Below are 14,319 nucleotides of genomic sequence, written 5' to 3'. Positions count from 1 at the left end.
TAGTGCCTACTGGATGACAGGCACAATAACAGGCACCAAAAGGATTAACACCTTAGTTTTGTGCTGCATATAACCCATCTTCACAATTCATAAGTAAGAGCACTTGTGAGTTATAAGAGTGTAAGAATGTATCATTACATTAGGGTCAGTGCTTATACTTTGCTCTGAGGTGTGCTATAGTAGTTTATTTGAGATATTGGGGAAAGCTTTAAAAAAATTAAAACACTAAGTAATTCTTTTGTGTAAGTATGGGTATAAATGACTTGTTTGCTGGTCCTAACAGTGCTCAGCTGAGTGGCATGCCATTTTAATCTTACCTGCCTTTACACCATGGATTATGTTTCTCTTCAGGTTTCTGTGTATGCTGTACCAGAAAAAATTGGTCAAGTTCACCATGCCTTGGACACAACTATAAAGCTTCTTGAGTTTTATCAAACTTACTTTGAAATTCAGTACCCACTTAAGAAATTGGGTAAGAGTTAGATAGTTCCTTTGATTTTCATTGCAATTTATAACAAAGATTTGCTTCATAAACAATTTTTTTAAAAAAAGCCTTTGCCAAATATTTTTAAAAGAAAACCAAGAAATTTTTAATGCTGTAGAAATTTTATTTGTGTACGGTTATTTATAATCTATACATCTGAACTTAACTTAGAATTACTTAGATAACTTAAGTTTATGGGGTTGTAGAAATTTGCTTAAGGCCCCATATGGAGTTTGATAAATTCTAACTTCGAAGGAATTTCGGGTTCAGATGGGAGGAGGAGATTTAAGTTTTGTTTGGCGTGACACTGGTTCTGAAGAACAAAGTGGGGCTCTGACTGGGCTTGGTTGTGTTCACTCTAATCTGATTCATTGTGAAAGAAATGGGCTGGCGTTGTCCTTGTTAGGGGACAGTGGAATTGCTGATCGGGTCTTCCTCAGCTGATATTCAGGTACCGAGCATTTAGACGTAGGGACAGGAAGATTCAGCATGTTAAGGATCATGAAAGACCTTCTACTGGGCAGAGTCTTGACTTAGGGAGTTCTTTAGGTGAGAAGTTGATCTCTTCTGTCTTGACATGTCCAGATTTGGTGGCCATTCCTGACTTTGAAGCAGGAGCAATGGAAAACTGGGGCCTGCTTACATTCCGAGAAGAGACTCTTCTGTATGACAATGCAACTTCTTCAGTAGCAGACAGAAAACTGGTCACTAAAATCATTGCTCACGAACTGGCACATCAGGTATCACCAACGCATACCGTTATATCTCACTCCCTAGAGTTTTAGTAAATACCTGTATGTTACTAAGCATATTACTATTTTGTGGTTTTAGTGTTGCTATTATATAAAATGACAAAGGGAAGAATTTCACCTTTAAGCTATTTCATGTCCATTGTCTCATCTCATAAACGCCCTATGGTGGGCCATAATCCCATTTTACAGGAAGACAAATTTATGAAATGATTTGTTCAAACTCACACAGCTGTGATACCATTAAGCCTCGAAGAATAACTATACATTCAGATTATCTTTTTTAGTATCCCAGTGCTGGGACCAAGCCCAGGACTTTGTGTTTGCTAGACAGTGCTATATCATTGAGCTAAATTCTCCAACCTTGGAAAATCAGTTTTTTTCTAAATTGTACTTATCTGTGCCATGTCTAACAACTACTGGCTTCTCAATGAAACCTTGTAGGATAGAGCGTTTTCCCTCAGTTACACCATCTCCCTTATTAAGCAGAACCTTCTTACTGTGTAACTAAATCTCTCCTATCTTAACTCAACTCTCGAGTACCATTTCATAGGTGTGGGCTATCATATCCAGCTTTCTACTAACGAGTCTTGAATCACAGTTGTCAGGACCAATTTTCTTTTTCTTTTTTCCTGCTACAAGTTGGTTTTCTATTAATGTAGAAGAAGGAGCTTTCCCTAGTGTAGAGTAAAGGAATTCTCTGTATAAGATGAAAAAAGGAAGAAAAAAATGTTCGTGAACATTCCCATTTCCAACACATTATCTCTGTTGAGCCCTCAATATGAGATGCTTTTCAGTGGGTTTGGAAGCTGTGAGGAAGCTGTATTTGAAGAAAGACTAGAAAGTGCTGTGGCCAGTTAACTTTGCCTCAGACATCATCTATAGATGGCTGTGACCCTTGGAAGAACTTTTTAGCAAGCTGATATATCAAGTATATACTTACTGCTATACATGAGCTGAAAGAAAAGTGGTCTTTTGTGAGATTTCTTCTAACTCTGTAGAATCTGTTTTTTATTTTATCTTCTGTTTGGGGCTTATAACTTATCTTCCTGTTAAATGGTTTTTAAGATACTACCTTTGAAAAATAAATGATTGCTACTCTCAAATGTAATTGTTTGTTTTATTAATAATGTATTTTTTGCTACTGTTGTGAAATAAGCCCCATACCACATTGACAAATTTGCATACCCCATGACCACTTTTTTTTGCAAATGTGGGTGCATGCATGTGCATGTGTGCTTGTGTGTGTGCATGTATGTATGTCTGTGTGTGTGTGTGTTTCTGTCTGTGACAGTGCATCAGGAGTCCTCTTCCAGCACTCTCCACCTGTCCTGAGGCAGGATCTCTTTCTGAACCTAGAATTCATATCTTAGAGAGGTTGGGAGCCAACAGACCCCAGTGATTTACCTGTTTATATGTCTGTAAAACTGGGATTGCAGACAGTTTTTAGAGAATTACATGGTGGCTTCTTACATAGGTGCTAAGGTCCAAAATTAAGTCCTCAGGATTGCAGGGTAAGTGCTAATGGCTGAGCCATATCTTCATACCCAAAAGTATTTTGAACATATGTTATTTAGGAAGGTCTCTTACCTTTTTCCTTCTTCTTATTACTATATATAAGAAACCATTGAAAGATTACTCTGACTTCTTTTGTGCGGTGTGTGTGTGTGTGTGTGAGAGAGAGAGAATACATACATACATGCCAGGTTTCTATAGGAATGTTACTTAAATTTTAGTCAGAAAGAATCATGTGTTTTGAACCTCAGGTAATGGAAGAAAAGCATGAAATCCAGGCAGATCCTCTGACAATAGGAAAATCTTTACTTGTCATGGATGATTTTATATATATAAATTGGAAAGTAATCTTACAGAGTTGATATTAGATCAGATAATTTCATTATCTAAGGAGTTTCACTTTAATGAAGCAGCTTAAAATTTTCATTACAGCCAGGCGGTGGTGGCACATGCCTTTAATCCCAGTACTTGAGGGGCAGAGGCAGGTGGATTTCTGAGTTCGAAACCAGCCTGGTCTACAGAGTGAGTTCCAGGACAGCCAGGGCTACACAGAGAAACCCTGTCTCGAAAAACAAAAAACAAAAACAACAAAAAAAGCCATTACCTATATAAAACATGTTGTATATAGCATATGTTAAAAATTCACACATATTTTAATAAGTAAATATAGTCTTTCCTGCTTTTTCCCCCATTCAGTTTAGGTAAAATGTTGAACTTTTTATTTTACTTCTAAAATCAATTTATACAGCTTTCAAAATCCTTTCTTTTTTGGGATAGTTTGTATAACTTTTATAAGACTTTAATTATTCTGGGTATAGATTGTTTTAAGATATTTTGATTATCTTCAATTAGCCTGATAGTCCATTCAATTAAGAAATTCCTGAGTCCTGCTGGTGACGAATTTGTCTCTTACAGTGGTTTGGAAATCTGGTTACAATGCAGTGGTGGAATGACCTGTGGCTAAATGAAGGCTTTGCCACTTTCATGGAGTATTTCTCTGTGGAAAAAATATTCAAAGAGCTCAACAGTGTAAGTACTGTGTTTCTTTGTCCTATGAGGAGGGAATAGCCACATTATAAGTTAGTATTTACCATATATTTTCTACATATTTGAGATAATTTGAAAAAAGTTAAAATCAGTAATGCTGGAGACTTGACAATGAAACCCACTCTTGCATATTGAAGTATTTCATTAAACATTAAAATGATTATTTTTTACTTTAGGATGATTATTTTAACTATTACATTTTATTTTATAAGATGTGGTCCTTTTGTTTGAAGGAATGCAGATAAAATTGGAAAATAACTTAAATACTTGTATAAAAAGAAATGAAATGAAGACTGGCTTCATACTGCTTTTTATATTGTCACTGAGTGCATTCTTTCAACAGTTCTTAAGTAACATAAGTTGCTTAAATAAAGAAACAAGGGCGGGAGATATGGCTAAGCAGTTAAGAGCACTAGTTGCTCTTCCAGAGGTCCTGATATCAATTCTAAGCACATGGCTCACAACCATCTATAATGTGATCTGATGCCCTCTTCTGATGTCTCTAAAGACAGCAACAGTGTACTCATATACATAAAATAGAATCTTTTTTAAAACCAAACAAATAAATTACTATTGCTGCATACAAACCATGCATTTGTTTCAAAGATTGAATACCATTCTGTTAAAGAGAGGTATTGTGCTGTGAGTGTGTCATTAGAGACTGGAGATACTTCCTGTACTCAAGGATTTTCAGACACCATAGGTCATAATTTCATAGGCATTGCTGAAATAATTCAAGTATTATTGGGTAGCTGAAGGGAAGCACAAAACATGTGCCTCTCAAACTATAGGACAGTCTCCCACATAGTATTGTCTTCAACCCTAAAATTCTGTGACTTGCTCTTAGACGCTTACATACATTTTTTAGGTATTTATAAGAAGTATTCTTGGGAGTTTTTAGTTTGACATTTCTGTATATAGGGCTTGATTCCGACTGCAAGTAATTTTTAGTTGAGATACGAAATAGGTAGTTTAAATAATGTGTGCTACTTAATTAAACATTGAAATACAGAGTCTCACCACTTGGGGGTGCTGAGAACACTTTAAATTCTAATATACATTCTAGGGACACTCTTGGCTGAGCTCTCAATGCTTTCAGAATAAGAGTTGTATTTTCTTTTAAGTAACCTCTAAGAATTATATATCACTTTAATAGAAAATCAAGGTAAGGACCCCATTTCTGCCCTAAGTTTCAATTTCTGTTTTAAAAGTCTACTTTAACCTTTGTTGAATATTTATCTTGGATATTCAGATTTGGAATTTGCCTCTGATAGTCAGAGATTCTCAATTTTACAGTTATGCTCTCTTTTCAGAAATGCAGATTCTCACATGCCTCAGTTCTCAGTGCCGTTTTAAGCTTAAGGAACTGCATACAATTTACTTCCATTTGTTTATATGCTGCACCTTAGTGAGCCCAGGTGTTTTTCATTCTGTAGCAATTGTGCCTTTATATCGGTCATGACTTCCTACTGCTTTATCTTTTGCTAGTATGAAGACTTCTTAGATGCTCGATTTAAAACCATGAGGAAAGATTCCTTGAATTCGTCTCATCCAATATCATCATCTGTTCAGTCTTCGGAACAAATAGAAGAAATGTTTGATTCTCTCTCCTATTTTAAGGTATCACTGTGCACAAAGAAATGTACTTTTACTAGACTTCAACCTTATTTTGTAGGTCAGCAAACAGCGTGATTCACATTACAGACTGAACAAGCGTTGCCTTTGGTATCCTATTGAAGTTTTAACTGTTTAAATTTTAAATATGTAAATCTGTTTGGTCTTAACGTTTGTGTTTCTGTCTCCCTTTTAGTCAGTGTGACTAGTTTTCAGGCAGTGAAGCAGATCATGTAAGAATTCATCTTTCAAAGTTAGTTTTCTCCCTGGATCTGTCCGTAGAATGTGTGCTTAGAAGAGCATCCTAAGCAAAGCCCTTTATTGTGGTACTCAGAATTGAGGTATTTTCTACAATCAAGATCACCAAAAAAAATTAAGCATAAAAAGTTATTTTAGTAATTGACAGTTCTCCTTCAGGATGTGAAACATTAGACACCAGGACAGTGGATGGAAAGTAGAAGCTGGCTTCATTCTGAGCAGGTTGGAGAACAGAGGGAGTGTGGTACTGGTATTACCTGAATGGATGCTGTACAAGGGTGATGCTAAAGCTTATGATTGGTTGTCAGAGTCCTTGGATAGTAAATCCCTCTGCTAGATAGCGAAGAAAATACATTAAGTGTGAGGATAGAAACCATACTATCAAAAAGCTCAAAATTAGGAGGTAAATACATGTGAATGAGCAAGAGAGGCTGTGTGTGCTGAAATAGTACAAAAAATGTATGCATGTTGAAGAGAGAAGCCAAAGAGCACAAGGTAGGGCAGATATGGACTTTGAAGAGGAGAGCCAGGAGGGCTGATGTCTGGGATTCAGAGATGGAACCAGGCTTAGGAAGGTAAGAAAGAAAGCATGAGCCCAGCTACAGCAGGTCCTGAGTGCCATAAGAAATCGATGATGTTTTTTTAACATAAGGATGATTTGATTAAAGTTAATATTTAGAAAATTTAAATTGGATTCAGTTAATAAAGTTGATTCCGAGACCACAAATGGGACATGACACTGAAAATCAGACATGCAGAGTGAACGTTTGCAATGAATGGTCATAGCAATGGGAAGAAAACAGATCTAAAACTAAAGGGAGTTTTGTACTTGAAGGACTTAGTGACAGGGTAAAACAGATAAAGAAGGAGGCAAAAATGTTGTCTGGATTAAAGCCTGATGAAGTAAATAATAGTACTTTTAACAAGAAATTAGGAGTTTAATGTGAGTATACAGAGGCACTAATTTTTTCTTATCTGCAGTTTTTCTTTCAGGCTTCAGTAAACTATTATTAGCCATCTTAGGAAAAATACTAAAAGGAAAGACCAGAAAAGCAGTCTGTAAATTTTAAACTACATATCATTCTGAGTAATATGTCCTGCATGGGCATGAGCCAATTTTCCAGTGTAACCATGTTGTATATGCAACTTCTCAAATTATCACTAAATACCATCTCAGTTCCCAGATTAACTGGCTCAATTAGGGCTTGTGGTCAGTTATCTTTTATTTATTAATGATTCCTAATGTACAAGAGTTATGTAGCTGCCAAAGCAAAGGTATGAAGTGGTTCCTTTAGGTGACTAAGTCAAAGTTCTTAACTTTATAAAGAAAGAAAATCATAGGCCTGTCTTGCTAAGATCTGCACTATAGTAAAATATTTTGAAATAAACTACATTTACATGACTTATTATAGTAAGTATATTGCTTATAATTATCTTATTAGGAATTATTAATATTAAATATGCCTAATTCATTTATTAAACTGTATTATAGGGGAAAACATTGCATATGTAAAGTTTTGTGCTATGTGATCTACTAGGGGGTCTTGGAAATTATCCCCTTTGGATAAGAAAACTATTATATTCCAGTTATTTGGTGATTTTTAAAGCCCATACATGAATGGTCAGTAAGGAAAAATCTAAAATGTGTTTCTGTTGCTATACAGAGGGTAAAAAAATTTGCTATTTCAAGACATGATATAACAGAGTTCTGACACCAATTAACCACCTAACGCCAGAATTCATGCTTTCTCATTATAAGATTTCAGTAAAATACTTAACCCCTGACAATATGGTAACTACTTATTTTACAATTGGAAATTTGATGAATATCCCACATCACTGAGAAAAACAGAACACAGCATAATTCCAGTATTTTGTGCAAGAAAAAACAAATGGCTGGGGAAGTGTGTTTAACAGATATATTCCATTTGTTCTTCATAGTCACCAAGGCACTGATGTAGGGTGCTTTGTGAGGGTTCATTCATTAGCCAGTTTTGAAAATACAATATGCCAGTCACTAAACTCTGCAGGTTCTTCAGGAGACAAACTAGACAGTGTTTCTGTGGAGTATCTAAACCTAAGTATATATAAATCAGGGGGCTAAAGCCAATAGAGAACAACTAGAAAGCAAATTTAGGTAGGGAAAAGACAGCCCCAAGGATTGAAATAGCAGGGCACCAAACTTTAGTCATTGGAAAGATAAATCAGAAACACTATCCCAAGGCTGTGTGCATAAAGACTTTCAAACAGGAGAGGATCATTAATCATATTAACTGCTATTGGTGCATTATTGATAAGGTGAGTAAGAGAACTGAGATTGACCTGGCACCAGGAAATTCCCCAGGGACCTTGGTTATGACATTGCTGGTAGATAATGATTATCAAAAGAACATGGGAAGAGAGCAAATGCTGATGACTCTGAAGAGTTTTACTACAACTGAGAAGCAAGAACTATTGTGATAACAGAGGAGGTGTGAAGTTAAAGAGTCAATGATAGTTAGATAGATACATAGATAGATACATAGAGATGGATAAATAGATATTAAGAATGTTTGACATTTGCTGATGGGAACGTTATAGAGGAGAAAGTTGGTCATGTAGGAGAAAAGAAGTTAGAAAATATTGCTTACTTTTATAGAATAAGCACAGCTATGGTGTAAAAAAAATGAGAGTAATGGCTATTACTGATAATCTTGATGACTTGATATTGTTACATTTTTATCACAAATGAAAGTCATTCAAACCTTGTGTTGAGTGCTTGCTGCTAGGCATTGTAGTAGGCACTGTTTTTTTAGTTGCGTCTTTAAATTGGTTGCTTAACTAGTCTTCGTCATAGAAGAAGATATAACATATGCCAGATATAGAAAATAATTTCAGTTGCTAGTAGAGCAACCTGACTTCTCTCTCAAATCAGAAATGGCACCAAAGAGGTAGTTGTTTCCTGGTTGGAAATGTGATGTGTGTGTGAGGGGTATACTATTGCCTGCATACTTGCAAGCTCAGTCTGGAGTCTTAGTGTTTGCTTGCTCCTCTGTACAGTCATTAGCATAGTACATTTCTTCAGAAGGAGAAAGATCCTGACTGTTTCAGTAACATGGGAGACTAAAATTAGAATGTAATTATTGCCACCAGAGAGATTTTCAAAGCTCTGCTAACTGACTATGTTTCCTCTTGTATGCACATGGGCATAGATAGTACTTTATGCATTGGAGATGGAGAAAGAGATGCCATAGAAATTTTACAATACATACTGTTTCAATGCTGACATGAAAACAGCAAAGTGCACTGAAAGACCACAAAGAATGGCTTATGGTTGATTTATTGTACGTAGGAATCTTAATTCCCTTTGCTATTGTTTATATCTTTAAATAATTGTATTTAAACATGGTCTACATCTGTGTACATGGAAGACTAATAATGTACCATAACCATGTTGTATATGTGAAGTCATATATTTTAGAAATGATTTATTTTCAATCTTAGCTTCTTGATTCTATAGCCTCTAATAGTTTGATATTTTCTTCTCTTTCTCAATTTTTTGAGCAGGGAGCTTCTCTCTTGTTGATGCTGAAAAGTTACCTTAGTGAAGATGTATTTCGGCATGCTGTCATTCTTTACCTGCACAATCACAGCTATGCAGCTATCCAAAGTGATGATCTCTGGGACAGCTTCAATGAGGTAAGTAACGTGGATAATTCAATCCAGTTATCACATATAGAAATGGTACCAGTGAGAGTTACTTAAGAGAGAGAAGATAGAGCTTAGCATGTAAGTATTTGTTATCAAAGTCAAGAAGTGAAAGTACTGTTTGTTGTTATTTTAAAAATTGTATCTGGCCCTGGATGGTCATATTATTCTGTACCTTAATCTCCACCCCTAGTTTGCTAAGTAAGGAAAGTTTTTCTCCTCAGTATTAATGAATATTACTTATTTTTGATACTTTCTGCAAAAAACTTATTTTGAAGTAGTTACCTTTTCTAGTTTTTCTATCTTCAATTAATGAGTCTCTATGAAGCCCTGTGAATCTCTTGATTTGAGGCCCCTGAACCCTCTCAGTGCTGTATCACAAGGTGGTTCCCATGCGTTCCATACTGCCCTTGAGGTGTCTCTTGGCTTTTGTTACACTTCCACTTTCTAACAAGCAGTGCAAATAGATAGAAGTTCCTCTTCAGTGCAGTGAATGAGCAGAACTTGCCTATGTACATATGTTGGCTGCACAATCCTGGTAGCCCTATAAGTTTGTTATTCTGATCTAGATTGGTAGTTCTTTGTGCTCTGCAAGATCATAGATATAGCTGGGGATCTGACAAAAGTTCATGTCATCTGCTTCAGCAAAACCACATATATGCAAAACATCTCACATAGTTTCAGTCTTATGGATGCTCAGTCAAGAACCCTTCCTTTGGATCTGTCTCGTCACCCACTCTAATGGGTAGTGTTTTCTAGTAATAACTTTTCGCCCAGAAGATAGGACTTTTTTTTAAAGATTTATTTATTTATTATATGTAAGTACACTGTAGCTGTCTTCAGACACTCCTGAAGAGGGCATCAGATCTCCTTAGGGATGGTTGTGAGCCACCATATGGTTGCTGGGATTTGAACTCTGGACCTTCGGAAGAGCAGTCTTACTCACTGAGCCATCTCTCCAGCCCCAATATAGGACTTTCTTATTGAGTTCTGTTTGAGAGAAGAAAATAATTTTTATTTCCTAACGCTAGTTTCTGTATTATCTCCCCTCCAGTCATATGTTGGCACTTCAGTCAAGAGCTATCACTTATTTGGTTCCCATCACATATATCCTGACATTTGGAATATGTGCCTGACTTCATCACTCACTGCAAATAATGTTGTTGTCCCACCCCAACCTATTTTGTAACATTATTCTCAGTTTTTTCAGCACCATATCAAACTATACACTAGTTTCTTCTTTTCAGATTCCGACTTTAAACGTCTCAAATTATCTTGCTTTTTTTGGACCTGAAATAAATAGGTTGGAGCCATGAGAAAGATAAGATTAATACGTCAGGGAAACTGGGGAGCATTATTTTGTACTTTGGTACTTTAAACCGCATGTAGTGCTTGAAGTGGAGCCTGCTGTGGCGATGTAACAGTTCAGGTTTTATTTTATTTTTTTTTTTTTTTTTTTTTTAAATATTTAGCAAATTTTAATCTTTTTTTTTTTTTTTTTTTTTTTTTTATTAGGTATTTAGCTCATTTACATTTCCAATGCTATACCAAAAGTCCCCCTTACCCACCCACCCCCACTCCCCTACCCACCCACTCCCCCCCTTTGGCCCTGGCGTTCCCCTGTACCGGGGCACACAAAGTCTGCGTGTCCAATGGGCCTCTCTTTCCAGTGATGGCCGACTAGGCCATCTTTTGATACATATGCAGCTAGAGTCAAGAGCTCAGGGGTACTGGTTAGTTCATAATGTTGTTCCACCTATAGGGTTGAAGTTCCCTTTAGCTCCTTGGGTACTTTCTCTAGCTCCTCCATTGGGAGCCCTGTGATCCATCCATTAGCTGACTGTGAGCATCCACTTCTGTGTTTGCTAGGCCCCGGCATAGTCTCACAAGAGACAGCTACATCTGGGTCCTTTCAGTAAAATCTTGCTAGTGTATGCAATGGTGTCAGCATTTGGAAGCTGATTATGGGGTGGATCCCTGGATATGGCAGTCTCTACATGGTCCATCCTTTCATCTCAGCTCCATACTTTGTTTCTGTAACTCCTTCCATGGGTGTTTTGTTCCCACTTCTAAGGAGGGGCATAGTGTCCACACTTCAGTCTTCATTTTTCTTGAGTTTCATGTGTTTAGGAAATTGTATCTTATATCGTGGGTATCCTAGGTTTTGGGCTAGTATCCACTTATCAGTGAGTACATATTGTGTGAGTTCCTTTGTGATTGTGTTACCTCACTCAGGATGATGCTCTCCAGGTCCATCCATTTGGCTAGGAATTTCATAAATTCATTCTTTTTAATAGCTGAGTAGTACTCCATTGTGTAGATGTACCACATTTTCTGTATCCATTCCTCTGTTGAGGGGCATCTGGGTTCTTTCCAGTTTCTGGCTATTATAAATAAGGCTGCTATGAACATAGTGGAGCATGTGTCCTTCTTACCAGTTGGGGCTTCTTCTGGATATATGCCCAGGAGAGGTATTGCTGGATCCTCCGGTAGTACTATGTCCAATTTTCTGAGGAACCGCCAGACTGATTTCCAGAGTGGTTGTACAAGCCTGCAATCCCACCAACAATGGAGGAGTGTTCCTCTTTCTCCACATCCTCGCCAGCATCTGCTGTCACCTGAATTTTTGATCTTAGCCATTCTCACTGGTGTGAGGTGGAATCTCAGGGTTGTTTTGATTTGCATTTCCCTGATGATTAAGGATGTTGAACATTTTTTCAGGTGCTTCTCTGCCATTCGGTATTCCTCAGGTGAGAATTCTTTGTTCAGTTCTGAGCCCCATTTTTTAAGGGGGTTATTTGATTTTCTGAGGTCCACCTTCTTGAGTTCTTTATATATGTTGGATATTAGTCCCCTATCTGATTTAGGATAGGTAAAGATCCTTTCCCAGTCTGTTGGTGGTCTTTTTGTCTTATAGACAGTGTCTTTTGCCTTGCAGAAACTTTGGAGTTTCATTAGGTCCCATTTGTCAATTCTCGATCTTACAGCACAAGCCATTGCTGTTCTGTTCAGGAATTTTTCCCCTGTGCCCATATCTTCAAGGCTTTTCCCCACTTTCTCCTCTATAAGTTTCAGTGTCTCTGGTTTTATGTGAAGTTCCTTGATCCACTTAGATTTGACCTTAGTACAAGGAGATAAGTATGGATCGATTCGCATTCTTCTACATGATAACAACCAGTTGTGCCAGCACCAATTGTTGAAAATGCTGTCTTTCTTCCACTGGATGGTTTTGGCTCCCTTGTCGAAGATCAAGTGACCATAGGTGTGTGGGTTCATTTCTGGGTCTTCAATTCTATTCCATTGGTCCACTTGTCTGTCTCTATACCAGTACCATGCAGTTTTTATCACAATTGCTCTGTAGTAAAGCTTTAGGTCAGGCATGGTGATTCCACCAGAGGTTCTTTTATCCTTGAGAAGAGTTTTTGCTATCCTCGGTTTTTTGTTATTCCAGATGAATTTGCAAATTGCTCCTTCTAATTCGTTGAAGAATTGAGTTGGAATTTTAATGGGGATTGCATTGAATCTGTAGATTGCTTTTGGCAAGATAGCCATTTTTACAATGTTGGTCCTGCCAATCCATGAGCATGGGAGATCTTTCCATCTTCTGAGATCTTCTTTAATTTCTTTCTTCAGGGACTTGAAGTTTTTATCATACAGATCTTTCACTTCCTTCGTTAGAGTCACGCCGAGATATTTTATATTATTTGTGGCTATTGAGAAGGGTGTTGTTTCCCTAATTTCTTTCTCAGCCTGTTTATTCTTTGTGTAGAGAAAGGCCATTGACTTGTTTGAGTTTATTTTATATCCAGCTACTTCACCGAAGCTGTTTATCAGGTTTAGGAGTTCTCTGTTGGAATTTTTAGGGTCACTTATATATACTATCATATCATCTGCAAAAAGTGATATTTTGACTTCCTCTTTTCCAATTTGTATCCCCTTGATCTCCTTTTGTTGTCGAATTGCTCTGGCTAATACTTCAAGTACTATGTTGAAAAGGTAGGGAGAAAGTGGGCAGCCTTGTCTAGTCCCTGATTTTAGTGGGATTGCTTCCAGCTTCTCTCCATTTACTTTGATGTTGGCTACTGGTTTGCTGTAGATTGCTTTTATCATGTTTAGGTATTGGCCTTGAATTCCTGATCTTTCCAGAACTTTTATCATGAATGGGTGTTGGATCTTGTCAAATGCTTTTTCTGCATCTAACGAGATGATCATGTGGTTTTTGTCTTTGAGTTTGTTTATATAATGGATTACATTGATGGATTTTCGTATATTAAACCATCCCTGCATCCCTGGAATAAAACCTACTTGGTCAGGATGGATGATTGCTTTAATGTGTTCTTGGATTCGGTTAGCGAGAATTTTATTAAGAATTTTTGCATCGATGTTCATAAGAGAAATTGGTCTGAAGTTCTCTATCTTTGTTGGATCTTTCTGTGGTTTAGGTATCAGAGTAATAGTGGCTTCATAAAATGAGTTGGGTAGAATACCTTCTACTTCTATCTTGTGAAAAAGTTTGTGCAGAACTGGAGTTAGATCTTCTTTGAAGGTCTGATAGAACTCTGCACTAAACCCGTCTGGTCCTGGGCTTTTTTTGGCTGGGAGACTATTAATAACTGCTTCTATTTCTTTAGGGGATATGGGACTGTTTAGAAGGTCAACTTGATCCTGATTCAACTTTGGTACCTGGTATCTGTCCAGAAATTTGTCCATTTCGTCCAGGTTTTCCAGTTTTGTTGAGTATAGCCTTTTGTAGAAGGATCTGATTGTGTTTTGGATTTCTTCAGGATCTGTTGTTATGTCTCCCTTTTCATTTCTGATTTTGTTAATTAGGATTTTGTCCCTGTGCCCTTTAGTGAGTCTAGCTAAGGGTTTATCTATCTTGTTGATTTTCTCAAAGAACCAACTCCTCGTTTGGTTAATTCTTTGAATAGTTCTTCTTGTTTCCACTTGGTTGATTTCACCCCT

At 37.0% G+C, this 14,319-nt stretch overlaps 1 protein-coding gene across 1 annotated transcript in view; it reads left to right on the top strand.

Annotated features, from left to right (window-relative positions):
• Lnpep (leucyl/cystinyl aminopeptidase) overlaps window positions 1-14,319 on the top strand; it is a 96,767-nt gene that overhangs the window by 52,392 nt on the left and 30,056 nt on the right. The window contains exons 5-9 of the mRNA NM_172827.3: window positions 352-472; window positions 1,070-1,224; window positions 3,664-3,777; window positions 5,284-5,415; window positions 9,214-9,345. Of these exons, the coding sequence (NP_766415.1) occupies window positions 352-472; window positions 1,070-1,224; window positions 3,664-3,777; window positions 5,284-5,415; window positions 9,214-9,345 (654 nt within the window). The remainder of the gene's footprint in view (window positions 1-351; window positions 473-1,069; window positions 1,225-3,663; window positions 3,778-5,283; window positions 5,416-9,213; window positions 9,346-14,319) is intronic.

This window comes from Mus musculus, chromosome 17 (assembly GCF_000001635.26).
Source record: "Mus musculus strain C57BL/6J chromosome 17, GRCm38.p6 C57BL/6J".
Taxonomy (NCBI): domain Eukaryota; kingdom Metazoa; phylum Chordata; class Mammalia; order Rodentia; family Muridae; genus Mus; species Mus musculus.
The sequence above is the reverse complement of the archived record's forward strand: the minus strand, read 5'-3'. Positions and strand labels throughout refer to the sequence as shown.